General features: G+C 38.1%; 1 protein-coding gene across 3 annotated transcripts in view; it reads right to left on the minus strand.

The window, feature by feature from the left end:
• The window catches only part of BBS9 (Bardet-Biedl syndrome 9), a 283,426-nt gene that overhangs the window by 262,126 nt on the left and 6,471 nt on the right, over positions 1-14,829 (minus strand). For all 3 annotated transcript variants that reach the window (XM_017836158.1, XM_017836157.1, XM_017836156.1), the window contains exons 4-5: positions 13,659-13,723; positions 11,458-11,571 (exon numbers count right to left, since the gene is read on the minus strand). In XM_017836158.1, the coding sequence (XP_017691647.1) occupies positions 11,458-11,571; positions 13,659-13,723 (179 nt within the window). The remainder of the gene's footprint in view (positions 1-11,457; positions 11,572-13,658; positions 13,724-14,829) is intronic.

A 14,829-nucleotide genomic window follows, 5' to 3' on the forward strand; every position in this document is an offset into this window, starting at 1 on the left:
AAAGGAATACTAGGGAAAATGTGGGGCCTCTACTGAATGGAACAGGTACTCTTGCAACAGAGGTTGCAGAGAAAGCTGGGATACTGAACACCTTCTTTGCTACAATCTTCACTGACAAGGCAAACCCTCAGGAATTCCTGATCCAGGAGACCAGGGAGAAGGTCTGGTTTCCCTTAGTTGAGGAGGTTTAGAGACCATTTAGTCAAAGCTGAGATCCACAAGTCCATGAGCCCTGACAGAACGTACCCACAAGCGTTGAGGGAACTGGCAGGTATCATTGCTAGGCTGCTCTCAGTCATCTTTGAAAAGTCATGGAAGTCAGGAGAGGTTCCTGAGGACTGAAAGAAAGCCAGTGTTACTATAGTCTTCAAAAAGGCAAGAAAGAGGATCCAGGGAACTACAGGCCAGTCAGCCTCACCTCAATTCTTGTGAAGGTGGTGGTACAGCTCATCCTGGAGGTCATCTTTAAGCATGTGGAAGACAAGGTGATCAGGAGTAGTCAGCATGGATTCATCAAAGGGAAATCACGCTTAACCAACCTGATTGCCTTCTCCAATGGTATAACTAGTGGATAGATGGGGGAGAGCAGTTAATGTTGTCTATCTGGACCTAGCAAGGCTTTTGACACTATCTTCCATGATAACCTCATAGGCAAACTCAGGAAGTGTAGGCTGGATGAGTGGATTGTGAGGTGGATTGAGAACTAACTGGATGTCAGAGCTCAGAGGGATGTGATCACTGGTAGACTTTAGTTGGAGACCTGTAACTAGCATTGTCCCCCAAGATTCAATACTGGGCCCAGTATTGTTTAACATATTCATGAATGACTTGGATGAAGGGGCAGATGCCTCCTCAGCAAATTCACTGATGACACAAAGCTGGAAGCAGTGGCCAATATCCAGAGTGCTGTGCAATCCTTCAGAGGGAACTTGACATGATGGAGGAATGGGCAGGGTCGAATTTTTTGAAATTGAACGGACAAGTGCAGGGTCCTGCATGTGGGGAGGAATAACCCCAGGCACCAGTATAGGCTGGGGGCTGATCTGCTGGAAGGCAGCTCTGCAGAGAAGGACCTGGGGGTCCTGATGAACAGCAAGTTGTCCATAAGCCAGCAGTGTGTCAAGAAGGCCAATGGTATCCTGGGATGCATTACGAAAAGCATTGGTAGCAGGTCAAGGGAGGTGATCCTGCCCCTCTACTCAGCCCCATGCCCAGTTCTGGGATCCCCAGTACAACAGGGACATGGAGCTCCTGGAATGGGTCCAGTGGAGGGCAACAAAGATAACTGGGGGACTGGAGCATCTCTCTTACGAGGAAAGGCTGAGGGAGCTGGGCCTGTTCAGCCTCAAGAAGACACAGCTGAGAGGGGATATGCCTATAAGTATCTGAAGGGAGGGTGCCAAGAGGATGGAGCCAGCTCTTCTTGGTGGTGCCAAGCAACAGGACAAGTGGCAATGGGCAGAAACTGTAATACAATTTCCACTTGAACATAAGGAGGAACTTCTTTACTGTGCAGTTGACTGAGCACTGGAACAGTCTGCCCAAAGGGATCGTGGAGTCTCCTTCTCTGGAAATTCAAAAGCCAGATGGACACTATCCTGAGTAACATGCTCTAGGGGACTCTGCTTGAGGGGGGGAGTTGGACTAGATGACCTCCATTGGTCCCTTCCCCCTTTTCCCATTCTGTGTGATTTTTTACTAATTTTTTGAGCTAGAGAATTGTTGAAGACATCGCTGAAGAATCCTCTCCAGAATAACTGCAGTCACATCCAAAGAACTCATTGAAAGCAGTTTATAACAAAGTTGAACAGTTTGAAGCTTACAACACAAAAATGGAAGTTTAGTGCACAAAGTATTAGATGGAGCTCTTATACCTCTTGAAGAAGTTTCAAATATTCCCTTAAAATTACAAATAAACAGATTGACTAAATATGTTCAAAACCACCAAGGAAACACAGATACTTTTCACATTCAGATCATTTGTCTACATATATCCTAGGCTAGTAACCAACATACAGAAAAGACTAACTCTTACTTTGTGGTCAAAAGAGTCAGTGAATTACATCTCTATGAAAAAAAATCACCATCCTATTGGTTGACTTTTTGGCAACCTAAGAAAAGACATCACAGGTTTAACAAGCAGGAACAATTTGTTATCTTGTATTTTAAGACTGCTGGAAGCAAACAGTGAACACTCAAATGATGGGGAGTTGGCTGTGAGGGGCTGATCTCTGCTGAGGGACAGACTGGGCATCAGTCAGTGGGTGGTGAGCACTTGTATTGTGCAACATTTGCTTTTCTTGGCTTTTATTTCTCTCTCTCTACTTTTCATTATTATTATTTTAATTATTACAATATTTTGATTTATTTCAAATATTAAACTGTCCTTATCTCAACCCACAGGTTTTACCTCTTTCTGATTCTCCTCCCCATCCCACCAGGATGAGGTGGGAGGAAGTGAGCGAGCAGCTGTGTGGTACTTAGTTGCTGGCTCGGATTAAACCACAACAGTGATGTAGTAGGGTGATTTTTTATAAGAATGATTTGCACCAAACTTAATAACCCAAAGTACAATTAGTATAAAGCATTATAGACTGTACAAGATACATTTCAACCCTCTAGCAATAGCAACTAACAAGGGTTTGGTGACCTTTCAAATAAATACTTATAGGTTAGTAACTTCTTTTGTAATGGAGTAGTCACTGATGAACAACAAAAAAATAAACAAAAGCTACATACACACATTTCTGAAAGATCTTTGAGATGACAAAACAGACCAAATAGTTAGAAACCAGAACTGCATTCTTTTGGATGAAAAAATACGAGGCAGCAAACAAATCTTACACAAATGCATCCACAAGAAATGCTGGAACATTTAATAAGAAAGTACATATATAAATAATAAAGTTGTACATAGGTTTGAAGTAGCAGAAAATTCATCATGCCAAACTATTCATTAGACAGGGCAATAACATATACTGCATTTCTAAACTTCAGAGACAGTATTTTTAAACTTAAGTAAAACATCTGATGTAATCTCAGACAATTGACTCACAGGAAACCAGAGAATGGCAGCAATAGCACTAAGAAGAAGAATTTGGGGATTAGAGTAGGATGATGAATTAAATATGAGTCAACAATATGTCAGCAAAAAGACAAATGCAAGATTGGGTCATTATTAATACACATGTACTATTAAAAACATATGAGGTAATTATTGTTCTGCCTTGGCACTCACTGATTCTTGGCAGGAGCACTGCACAAGTCGTAACCCCACGTGTAAGATACAAAACATTTTATACTACCAGTGCACAATGACTGCACACATTTGGGTACCATATTTCAACAAAGGAAATTTAAAAAAGTATCATACAGAATTTATCAAAGTTTTGAAAAACCAGTCTTTCACTTATATATACAACTGCTCCCAAAGTTGTGCATTTCTACAACAGGTTTTACTTCATTTTAATTATAGTGCTTCATTTGAACAAAATGCAGATTAAATTATGTATCTAGCAATTTATAATTGAGGCAAAGTTATGGTATACTGAAGGCAATGGGAATTTTTATTTCAGTTAGGCTATTATCATTAGGCTACAATCATTACTGCTAAGAGAAGCTGAAGAAGGTAAAAGGAAATGGATGGTAAGAGAACATTCAGAGAACATTTTCTTGGATTATTTTTCCATTCATATGTTCAATTTAGAGAAGATGTTCTAACTCCACTATTAAAAGGAAAAAACAAAACACTAGCAGGTTTCCAAAGTTACGTCAGAAACCAATTAGAATTAGGTATCAGCGGATCTATTCCATGAAAAAACTTCAGAAGCCCAAGTCTTTCAAATAATCTGTCCTTATGCAGAAGCAATTTAGCAGGAAGATAACAGTTAGATATTCTGTTCCTTAACAGAACTAGCCAATAAATCAAAGCCCAAATTTATACTGCTCCTGTATTTAAACATAGTCATAAGAATCATTTAACCTTACAGCATAAAACCCAGTTGATAACTTTTTTTCTGACCAACACCTAATAAAATTCATTCTTGCAGAATTGTGGAAAAGTTAAGCACCGTCTACCCTTCTTAAAAAGTTTCCTGTTACAAGGTTGCACAGTTTATGCATATGTTGTATTTCATTATTAAAAAAATTCCTCCATATAGCACCCTCTTTGTGGTAACACTCAAAACATACTTTGCCTCGAGGGCAGTGCTATAATAAAAGTAAAATGAATTCAAGGTCATTTGCTGAGAAAAAGATGGGCTCAAGGTATTTTCACACTTTTTTGCTTGTAACTTTTTCAGGTCGAAGCTGTGTTTTGCTTTTTCCTCCTCTTTGCTATTGTTTTATTATTTGCTTTTATTGGTAGAGTATCCATCAAACAACTTCAAATAAATCTGAACTACTCTGGAAGCCAACTTAAGGCATTAAGGTTTCAGATGAAAAAGTAAATTTCAAAACTTATGCATTATTAGGAGGACCCAATTCTAAATCATTTACCAACTCATTTGAAGAGCTTATATAAAACCAGGATGAATTCACTTATCATTGAACTATTAGATAATGCAAGAATATTTTCTGGAATCACACAGTAATAGTGCTTTTGCAATGCAAAGCCATTATCTATAAGTAAACACCATTAAAAATAATTCAGCAACTAAGAAAGCAAGGTTATTAAACTATGCTTTCTGTCTCTCACTAAATAAAATTAGTATTCTTCTCAAGAGTAACCCAATAGATTGTGTGTCCCACTGGTAAGCTATCAGTGTGCTGCTTCTTTAGTTCTTAAATAGAAGACAAAATCTTCAAAATTGAAAAGAGAAATTGAAAAAGAAAACTGGGAGCATTAAGAGTGTTCATACACCCACCTTCATGTACCACTTATGCCCTGAAGAACAATCACAGAACTCAACCCTCGCCTGGGAAAGGTCATCCTCCTATTACAGCACGTGATCATTCACACACTTCCTAAGCAATTCAGACAACAGCTCAGGAAATCTGCACTTTGTACACCAGTCCTCAAAGCATAGAATTTTAGTATTCACTCACACACTGTTGTTTGTTCATACATGAGCTGCTATCCTGCCCACCATTCAGTCTAACGCACAATTGACCACAGGAAATTTGTGATAATCTGTAAAGCTGCCTAAGTTTCAAGTAATAGTGGTTTTGTTTTTGCTTTAAAGCACTTCTTCACTCTCTTCATCACGTCAGTAGAAATTTATTGCGTATACCTTCCTCAAACACAAATCAACAATCTGACTGAAGGCAAGAAAGGCAAAGAATGAAACTGTGGCCTGATCTGCACACTTTTTCAAAGCAGCAATAAGGGTACTTTTCTTTCACTACAAAAAGCATAATACCACCATTGCTTATAAGCAGGCTCCACGTCAATAAATCTCTCCTTTTAAGACCAGTCAGGCACAAGAAGTATATGTAGAAGGATTTAGGCTAACAGCTGTAAGCTAGCTGAGCCCTAATCCATTCAACAGAAACTGGTAATGTAGAATAAGAGACATTTTCCAAACTAGCGTCTTCTTTTTCATCCCATCCTTCAGGTGTGTCAGTCACACCACACAGCTTGGTGTCATCCTGCAAACTTGCTGAGAGTGCACTCAATCCCACTGTCTACATCATTCATGGAGATATTAAACAGCACTAGTCCCTCAGGGACACCACTAACCCTCCACCTGGACATAGAGTCACTGACCACAGGTCTCTGGCTGCATCCATCCAGCCAATTCCTTATCCACCAAAATAGTCCATCCATCAAATTCACATCCCTCCAATTTGGAGATAAGGATGCCATGTGGGCCAATGTCAAAGGCCTTACAGAAGTCTAGTTAGATGACATCAGTTGATGTTCCCTTCAACCGTTGCAGTCACTCCATCATAGAAGGCCACAAGATTTGCCCTTAGTGAACCCATGCTGGCTGTCTTAGGTCACCTCCAATGTGTTTTAACATTGCTTCCATAAGGATCTGCTCTATGATCTTCACAAGCATAGAGGAGAGCCTCACTGGTCTGTAGTTCCACGGATCTTCCTTCCTTCCCTGTCTAAAAACAGGAGACATGTTTCCCTTTTTCCAGTCACCAGGGACTTTGCCTGACTGCCACGACTTTTCAAATACAATGGAGAGTGGTTTTGACAAAATTGGCCTGTTGCCTCAGGACCCTGGGATGCCTGTCATCAGGCTCCACAGACTTGTGGCTATTCAGTTTCATCAAGTGGTCTCAAACCTGCTCTTTACTTAAGTGGGAGGGACTTTGCTGCCCCAACTCCCACCAGAGGTTCAGGGACTTGAGAGATCTAGGAAACCTGTCAGTGAAGACTCAGACAAAGAACTCATTAAGTACCTCAGTCTTCTCCAAATTTGTTACCAGTTCTCCCTTGTCATTTATTGGGGGGGTAGGCTCTCCTTTGCCTTTCTTTTCTCACCTGTGTACTTCCAGAATCACTTTCTGTAATTCTTTATATCCCTTGCCAAGTCCTGCTCCATCAGTGCTTTGACTTTCTTGATCCCATCCCTACACATCTGAACCATATTCCTGTACTCTCCCCAGGTCACCTGTCCTTGTTCCCACTGGCTGTGCATTTCTTTCTTACTCCTCAGTTTGAGGAGCAGATCCTTGCTCATCCACGCTAGTATCCAGCCAGCCTTGCTTGATTAGGATGGAGAGCCCTGCACTCTAAGAAAAGTGTCCTTCAAGAGCTGCCAGCTCTGGTCAGCTCCTTTGTCCCCAAGGACAGTTCCCCTGGCGGATCTCATTCACCAACTCCTTAAACATCTGGAAATTCACTCTTCCAAAATTCAGGGTCCTGACTTGGTGCCTCACCAGGCCCACACACCTTGAGATCACAACCAGGGCATGGTTGCTACAGCCCAGGCTGCCTCCAAACTTAAGCTCTCTAATGAGCTCATCATCTTAAATAATGAGCTTGACTCAAATACCAAGTCATTGGTATTTGACTCATAAAGACCCAGAACAACATACTACAGCTGTGAAACCAGAAAATACTTTCCAAGATACTCTATCAGCAGACATCACTTCATATAATGAAAGCTGAATTGTTAGCACAGCAACCTCTAGTGGCATAATTGCATGATGCCATAATAGTATAACCTGACCTCATAAAAATTATGTGATAAATGGGTTTATATAAAGTAAAATCTTTATAGAGTTGAGTCCTCACCATAGGTAAGGCTACAATATAAATCAGAAAAAATATATGGTTTTTTACCTTCATTTTCTTAAAAAAAAAAATTAAAAGAGCTTAAGGTAGAGTACACTCGAGTTCTTTAAATTTTATATCTGAAGTAAAACATAAAGTTTATAATCTGTTCATTACTTAAGGGCTGTGATATGTTGTGGCTAGGTTAAGAGTTCACTTGGTTAAAAAACAGTGTTCAGCACTACTGACTCATAATTTTATCATGAATCATCGTTTCTAAAACAACTCATATGCTAGAATTGGAGTTTTGGATGACAAACTCAACTTATAGCTCTAAGATCATGAGGAAGATTCAGAAATATGGAAAGGAGACACGCATTCTAAACAACAAAGGCAATGTCTTAAAAGTTAAGTTCTACTTTTGAAAGTCTGGGCTAACGACACACTTTTTTTTAAATATAAAATGAATAGTTGATCTTCCTATGTCCCTTCTTGATAGTTTTTTGTTTACATTTTAGCATTAGTGTTCAGAGACGGCAAGGAACAAACATAAATCTAAAGCAGCAAAGAAATGTAAAGTTCTGCATTATAATCCTTTCCTTTGCCACAGATTTTAAAGTTGTAAGTCACAACTAGCCCTGCCTACACTATGCTTGACTTTTATTTCATCTTTGTAGGTGTTTTCCATTTACTATTTTTAAACATTTCCATTAGCTTTGTTTAGTATTCCAGCTAAACTTATAAGGGTTTCATCGTTATTTCTCACATCCCTGGCCTTTTAAGAGTTGTGCTGAAAGTAAGGGTCAAGTTCATTTCTCCTTTTTGCTAAAGTTCGACAACCAACAGAATACATTTTGTTTCCATCAACACTTTTAGCTATAGAGGTTTGCAGAAAGTGCTTCTAAGTCTTGCAGTAAATACATCTGTAGAATCAGTTCAAGGATAAATGCAGCTTTAGAGATGCAGCCTACTAACCAATAACTGTAACAAGAGGACCATCTAGTGGCGACAACCACAATTCACAATCTGCTAGTTTTAAGAAAAATGCACACTGTTAATCTATGCAAGCCACTGGTCAACTTTTCGGTCTTTGGCTTTTTTATTCCATAGTTTTAATAGCTTTAATTTAGGTTTTGACCTTCTATTATGAGAATAAATAAATGAGTTTGTTGATTTCCTTCATCTGTTCCTGTTATGAGAACATCTGTGTCAAATCTTCCATATGTGAAAATTGCTCATAAATCAAATCATTAATCTGAAGACACTAGCAAGAATGAAATTTAGCAACTAGGCTACAAAATAGCTTTCTTTACTTCACAATTCTCTCCACAGAGAAATCTATAAGAGCTTTTTTCTTAATACAAGAGACTAAAAATCAACAGTTGAGAAGTGACAGTTGTACTTTGTATGTTTTACATCTCCATCACATTTCAGCCAAAGAGATGTGCAGTTTAACCCTTTAAGAGATGGAAATTTGGTTTCCTAAAGTTCAGGGTCCTGACTTAACTCTTCACCTGACCCATACACCTCAGGACTCCAAACTCAATCCTTTTTTCCTTTTGTCAGTGTTAACTCATATGGCTGGGCAGAATGAGCTTCTTTACCACCGAAGACATAGGATTAAAAGCTCCATAAAAAAGACCAAAAGCATAACCTTCATCAAGAGAAATCTGAGCAGGACTGAGCAACTTCATAGATCAAGTGCTCTGTGTCAACTCCTGCAGCATTCTTTGCTTCCTCAGACAAAATATCATGTTCCTGGGGGACCAACACACATCCTCCCCCCCAACACTCCCCCAGTGTGCTTTCCCTGTACTTATGCTTTCTTCTTGCTCAACTGCCATTCTCCTGTGTCTGCTTCAGTAGCTTTGTAAATATGACCTGTGAAGTGCCTTTTTCACCTTCATGTTATTTCAAGGATGCTTGAGTATAGCAATGAGACACATACTAGTCACAGCAGTAACAGCAGGCAATAAATCCAAAAATTCTCCCTAATATTTTGTTAGTCTGCTTCCAGAGGGGGTGTAGAAGTTAGACTGTGAGCAAAGCAAGCTCACTGCTGCACGCTTACAGCACCGCCACCATCATGAATTAACCATCACTGAAGGTGAGAGAGACTGTTAGCAGATGCCTGAAAAGAATTCCAGGGAAGCTAGCAGAAGGCTGATAGTAAAAAAAAATGCTAATTTATTTACAGACTCTCAGTGGCACCCCAGAACATCTGCCAAACATAGATACACATAGATAGCATGGCAGGCCAAACCCGGACAGGCATTTGTTTACTAAAATTAACTACTTCATTCTGGTTCACTCAGGATGGTCTTGCAAGATGGAAATAAACCCACAATACTGGCACTCTTAAACCTCAAGGAGAGAACACGATATTAAAGATGATACTAAAAAAACCTGAAATAGTTTCACTGCACAAGATTAAAAGCACATCCTTGACAGGAAATCTAATCAAACAGTCCAGGAAAGCCACATAAAAAAGAGTATTCAGTGCAGGACATCTACAGAATAAGAAGAATATTCTTTCGTTTCTCAAAAAGAACTTTCACCAGAGTCCATTTTGCCAATTTCTCTGATGTTTCAATACATGCCTTAATAGCCTTCTATCAAGTACCTGAACATTCACTATAATTTTCCTAGATTTATGTCTTAAACAGAAAGCATCTTGATTTTACAATATGATGTATTATTCATTACATCATATAAATTTCTGCCTTCCTTGTTCATTTATGACTTGAGATCATTCTTTTTCCAACAGCAATAAACATACTTTTGTGAACTCAAACATGGGGAAGAAAAAAGGAAAAGGAAAGCTGCTTGACATGCTAACACAGAAGTGCTACTAGAAAACTAAGAAAAGTCTGCAGAACTTACCAGAGTTCCCTCTGCTGTTCTTGCTGCTTTGTCAGGATTGGTCCTCATTTTGACCATCCCACGTGTTGAAAAGTGTTTGGCTGGCAAAGTAGGTTCTAAGGTAAACAGTGCCTTCTGTCTCCCTAGCTTGCAAATACACCTTCTTCGTTACATTACTTGCATCCACCACAGCTCATGAGACAGGTCTGAGCTGGTGGTCGGACCTCTATTTGGACCTCCATGGTAAACAAACATGTATGTCAAAAATCCAGAGAGTTTATTCTGCAGAACTGCAGGGTACTTGTTTTATTTTTCCTGAAACATTCCAGACACTCACAATGCTTAGTTTATGATCCCTTATACATTTGTTACTGCAATTCCACTATGCCAGAAAGCACATTATTCCCTCTTCTCAAATTTAGGAACCTCCAAAATGTCTTTCTGCTGCTAACAGGAATATGCCCTATACACTCACTCCTCAAGACACTCATATCATTAGTACCTTCTCACCCACATGAGTTGACCATTTTCCCCGAGGTGGTTGTAAGAAATTAGTAAGTGAAAACCTTTTCAAGCAGTACAAATTTTGGTCAGCTGAATTGAAGCCCAGGGACAAGCGTGAGCTTAGGGTAAGGCATTGTAGCATTATTACTAGAAGGTTATTACAGCCATAAAACTGAGGGACTGTCTGCACATATCTGCCATATTGACCCAGAAGACTTTCTACCTTGGAAAGTGACTATCACTCTGCCAACAATTTGGGGACACTACTTTTGTAGATGACTGCCACACCCCAGTACTGTTGGGCAAACTTCACTTCTGAACAGAAAGAGATGTTGTGCAAAGCAAATCTAAATGCTTCCACATTGGAACACAAAAACATCCACAAGTTCAAAAAAGACTGTTATCTATTAAACTCGCTGAAATCTACAAACACAGCATAAATATTATTGTCCACCATTACATTTTTCCAATAGAAGTTTAAGTATTTTTTTAGAAATCTGCATAACATATCTTTCAAGACACTGGATATTTTAGGTTCAGCAAATGAAGATGTTAACTTTTTAACTTGTCCAGGATAAGCAAGTGCAGAAAAGCAAAACAGAATTGAAGCACAGAAGAAAACAATTATTTTTAGATGTTAAAGTATTTCACAAGGGAAGAGCCAGGAATTTTGTCATGTTTTTTAAAATCAATATTAGCCTTGAAAATTCCTCTCCAGTTCAAAGTGTGAGAAAACAACTATTCTGCATTTAATATTCTTTGCCTCATTTTAACTTCAATTATTTTCAATGTCCTTCAGATAAAAGGTACCACCATTCATAGAAGAGGTTTTCCTCTAGACAGCAGCATCATGTCGCCTTTCAAACTTTAAGTTCGTAGTTAAACAACTAATGATAATGAATATACAACAAGGACCTTACCTTTTACACCACCAAATGGACCATAAGTCATATTACAAGCAGTTCTCTGAAGATTGTGCTCATACATCAGTTTAATCTGATACTGGTTCCCATGTTCCACATTTCCCAGAGTTCCTACAAAAAAATGAAGGGTATATATTTATTACTTTGATCCACACATTGTGGAAGAAGTAAAGGAGTACCAGTGTAAACAACCTGAAAAAACTGTAACTTAATCCTAGTGACTTTGAGATGTGGAGGCTCACCCTGTTGCGATCAATGATGCAAAGATAAAAGACAAATAAATGCTAACAAAAATAATTTTGTGATATACATCATATTCTCCGAAAAGGTCTCCATGAATTTTAACTTCCTGACCCCTTCAGGGAAGTAGAAGAAATTCAAAAAGTCTTTGTAAGGAAACTAAAGTTAAAACTCACCTTTTAAGAATCAAAAGTTTTCACCTTGTGAATAAAGTAATATTTAAAGACTAATATTAGCAAGCAGGAAAAAAAAAACCAAACCTTTGTCAATAGTCACATCAGCTGGGAAAAAGGTGTTTTGATACATAAGCTAAATCCTACCACAGCTTTACTATACAAAGATTATCTCAACACTGTCTTTAACAACATGTTATGAAAAATTTGTAGCTTATGCTAACCTTTTAAGCAATTTCTCCAACTAAAATCAAATATAGCTTTTAAACAATTACCCCTAAATCAGGCCCATGTTAGGGAAAAGATTGGAATAGACATGAGGGGGAAAAGCCTTGGCTGAGTAGTAACTACATAATCAGCAACACTTGATGAAAAACAAGTTAGAAAGTTGTCAGTCTGTGTATTCTACCTCTAATAAAACATCCAGGCCAACCTTCAGTCAGCCCTGAAGTATGCTTTCATTTGTTAAGGAGAGGCAGCAGAGTTATTTTATTATGAATAACAGATACGGTACCACGTATAAAGCAAGTAAAGATTCCACTTTATGAAAATGTAATTTGCCATGGAAGCATAAAGAAATAATGATAGTTATTTCTCAAAGGAGCTTGTTTGAGAGTATCCATTCAGATGTCAGAAGTTACCACTAAAGCATGCATATTTACAGATTAGTATGAAAAGTCTATTAAGGATTGCAAAATTTTACTTTTATTATTACTTAACTGCTTAAGCCATGCAGACCGAACAGCAAATTATACCTAGAAAAGAATTCTAGACTTGCTGTTGTATGCCTTGAATGCAAATTTCAAAAAAAAATTGTTTTAATAAAAATTGTACTGGTAGGCTACAATCCTAAGACACAAGCACTATTACAGAGAAGGGAAAGTATGAAAACTGCAGTAGATCTTGAAGAGGCACCTCTCAACAAAGACCATTTTTACAGGTGTCTCCAGATAGGCAAACAGAATTTGAAAATAGAGCATGTGTTTGTAACGTATTTGCCTAAAAGGCTGTGAATAGGAAGCAAGCTGCTCCTACAAGAAAATCATGCTCTTGTAATGACAGAGGAGCCATAGATGTCCCTGCACAGAGAAAATGAACAATGCCATGTTGCCTATTGAATTTGGAAGATGAGTGTACAATTAATAGATCTCTTAAATCTGTGCTTTGCTCTAAGCATATAGAAGACAGAAATCAATGTACAGAATAGGTATTTTGTGTCTTGCCTCTTCACACAGAGAGAACACATCATATAGAATTTCCAGCCAAAGGCAGTAGAGGAAAGAGGATATAAGAAAAAACATAGTGGTTTCACCTTCTTACTAGTATTAACCTTCTGTCTTCTCATGGGCTACCTTACCAATGTTCTGGCTTTTTAAGAAATTACCTGGAGTTTTGATTTCAGAAATAGTTGTAATTATTTATTTTTAAAGAGCTAAGTAAGTTGGCATTATACAACCACTTGTTCATTAGTATGTTCAACAGTAACATCCAGTCCTAAAACTGTAATGAGAACTAGTTGTTTACAGTCACTACCAACCAGAGACTATCACAGACATCACAGCATGTCAGGCACTGAGCAGATCAGCAAACCTCTGTTAACCTCTGGGAAATATCTAGACCTAATTACTGATGTTTCCTCTTCATACATGAGTTTGAATGAGAGAATATGACTGCAGATATTCAGGGATGATGAGCAAACACTGCATATACCAAGTTTACCATTACCCTAATCCAAACTTTAGAATACACTTAAAATCACTGGAAAGCTTGGATCTGTAAACTAACCTGAAACAGCATATACACAGAGTTTTCGGCAATGCAACACAGCCAGATGAAGTCCTTCAGTACCACTGTAAAGAAGGGTAAAAAACCACTATTTTTAGATCAATTCCAAGTAAAATTTATACAGGATAAAATTCAAGTAACATATTGAAATTGCTTTCATATGTGGACCAAATGCAAAGGTTTGGGTGTTAGATGTTAGCATAAAAAAGTACTGATCTACCTAAATTCATGCTGAAGTATTTTGAGTTAATTTCAAAATCAAAATGAATCCTTTAGGGACATATTTTCAGATTTAAATATCAAGAGCAACCCAGTTTAGTTCGAAACTCATTTCAAACAAGGTGCTGTTATTCCTTCATGGAAGGATGATATGAGGATCACCGCTCCAAACAAGTCTTATTCAGCAACCACAGACACTACTTTTTTTAAAATTCACTTTTGTACTAGCTGCATGGAACATCTGAACACTCACATATTTCTTTCCTGAACCCAAGCAGTACTTCCAGCAGGGAAAGTACCCGTGCTGTAACTCTAGAAAATGTTTTAGTTCATTTCACAGAGTAGGGTATTGGAATTCCCACACAGGGTCACTCCATGAGTACTTGAATAAAAGAACAATTTCCAACGGATGGAGGCCTTCCAGCTTGTGCCCTTTGGTCTCAGAGCATGAGTCTTTCCCATGTTTAGTACAGGTTTTTCTCTCATTTTTAAAATAAAGTTCATGATGCAGTATTAGAAGTCAATTTCAAAATTAAAATGCATCCTTTAAGAACTAAATTCTAAAATAATGTTCTTCTAAGTAGATTCCCTTACAGCCAAATAAATGTAAGGTCTTTTCCTTAGAGCCATAGTATCTTTCCTCTACCTGGCCATCTACTTCCACTAAATTCTTCGGAATTAAAGATCTTCTGTCCTCTGTCCTCTATCAAAATGAAAACAACTGGCCAATATTACATCTTAGATCATAACAAGTTAGTCAAGTTTTCTTAATACTTTAAAAGATAAGTTTCAATATAAAACTTTTCCTGTTCTACATGCTCCTAAAAAATTGTACAAGTATCTGGCAGATTATCCTTCATATATACCTTAAGTAAAAATTCTCTCATATCAAGATGATGTAAGAAGCAGATCAAATGCATACTACAGGACACATAGATGTGATTAATAGTTG

This window comes from Lepidothrix coronata, unplaced genomic scaffold (genome assembly GCF_001604755.1).
Source record: "Lepidothrix coronata isolate B3197 unplaced genomic scaffold, Lepidothrix_coronata-1.0 Scaffold271, whole genome shotgun sequence".
NCBI lineage: Eukaryota > Metazoa > Chordata > Aves > Passeriformes > Pipridae > Lepidothrix > Lepidothrix coronata.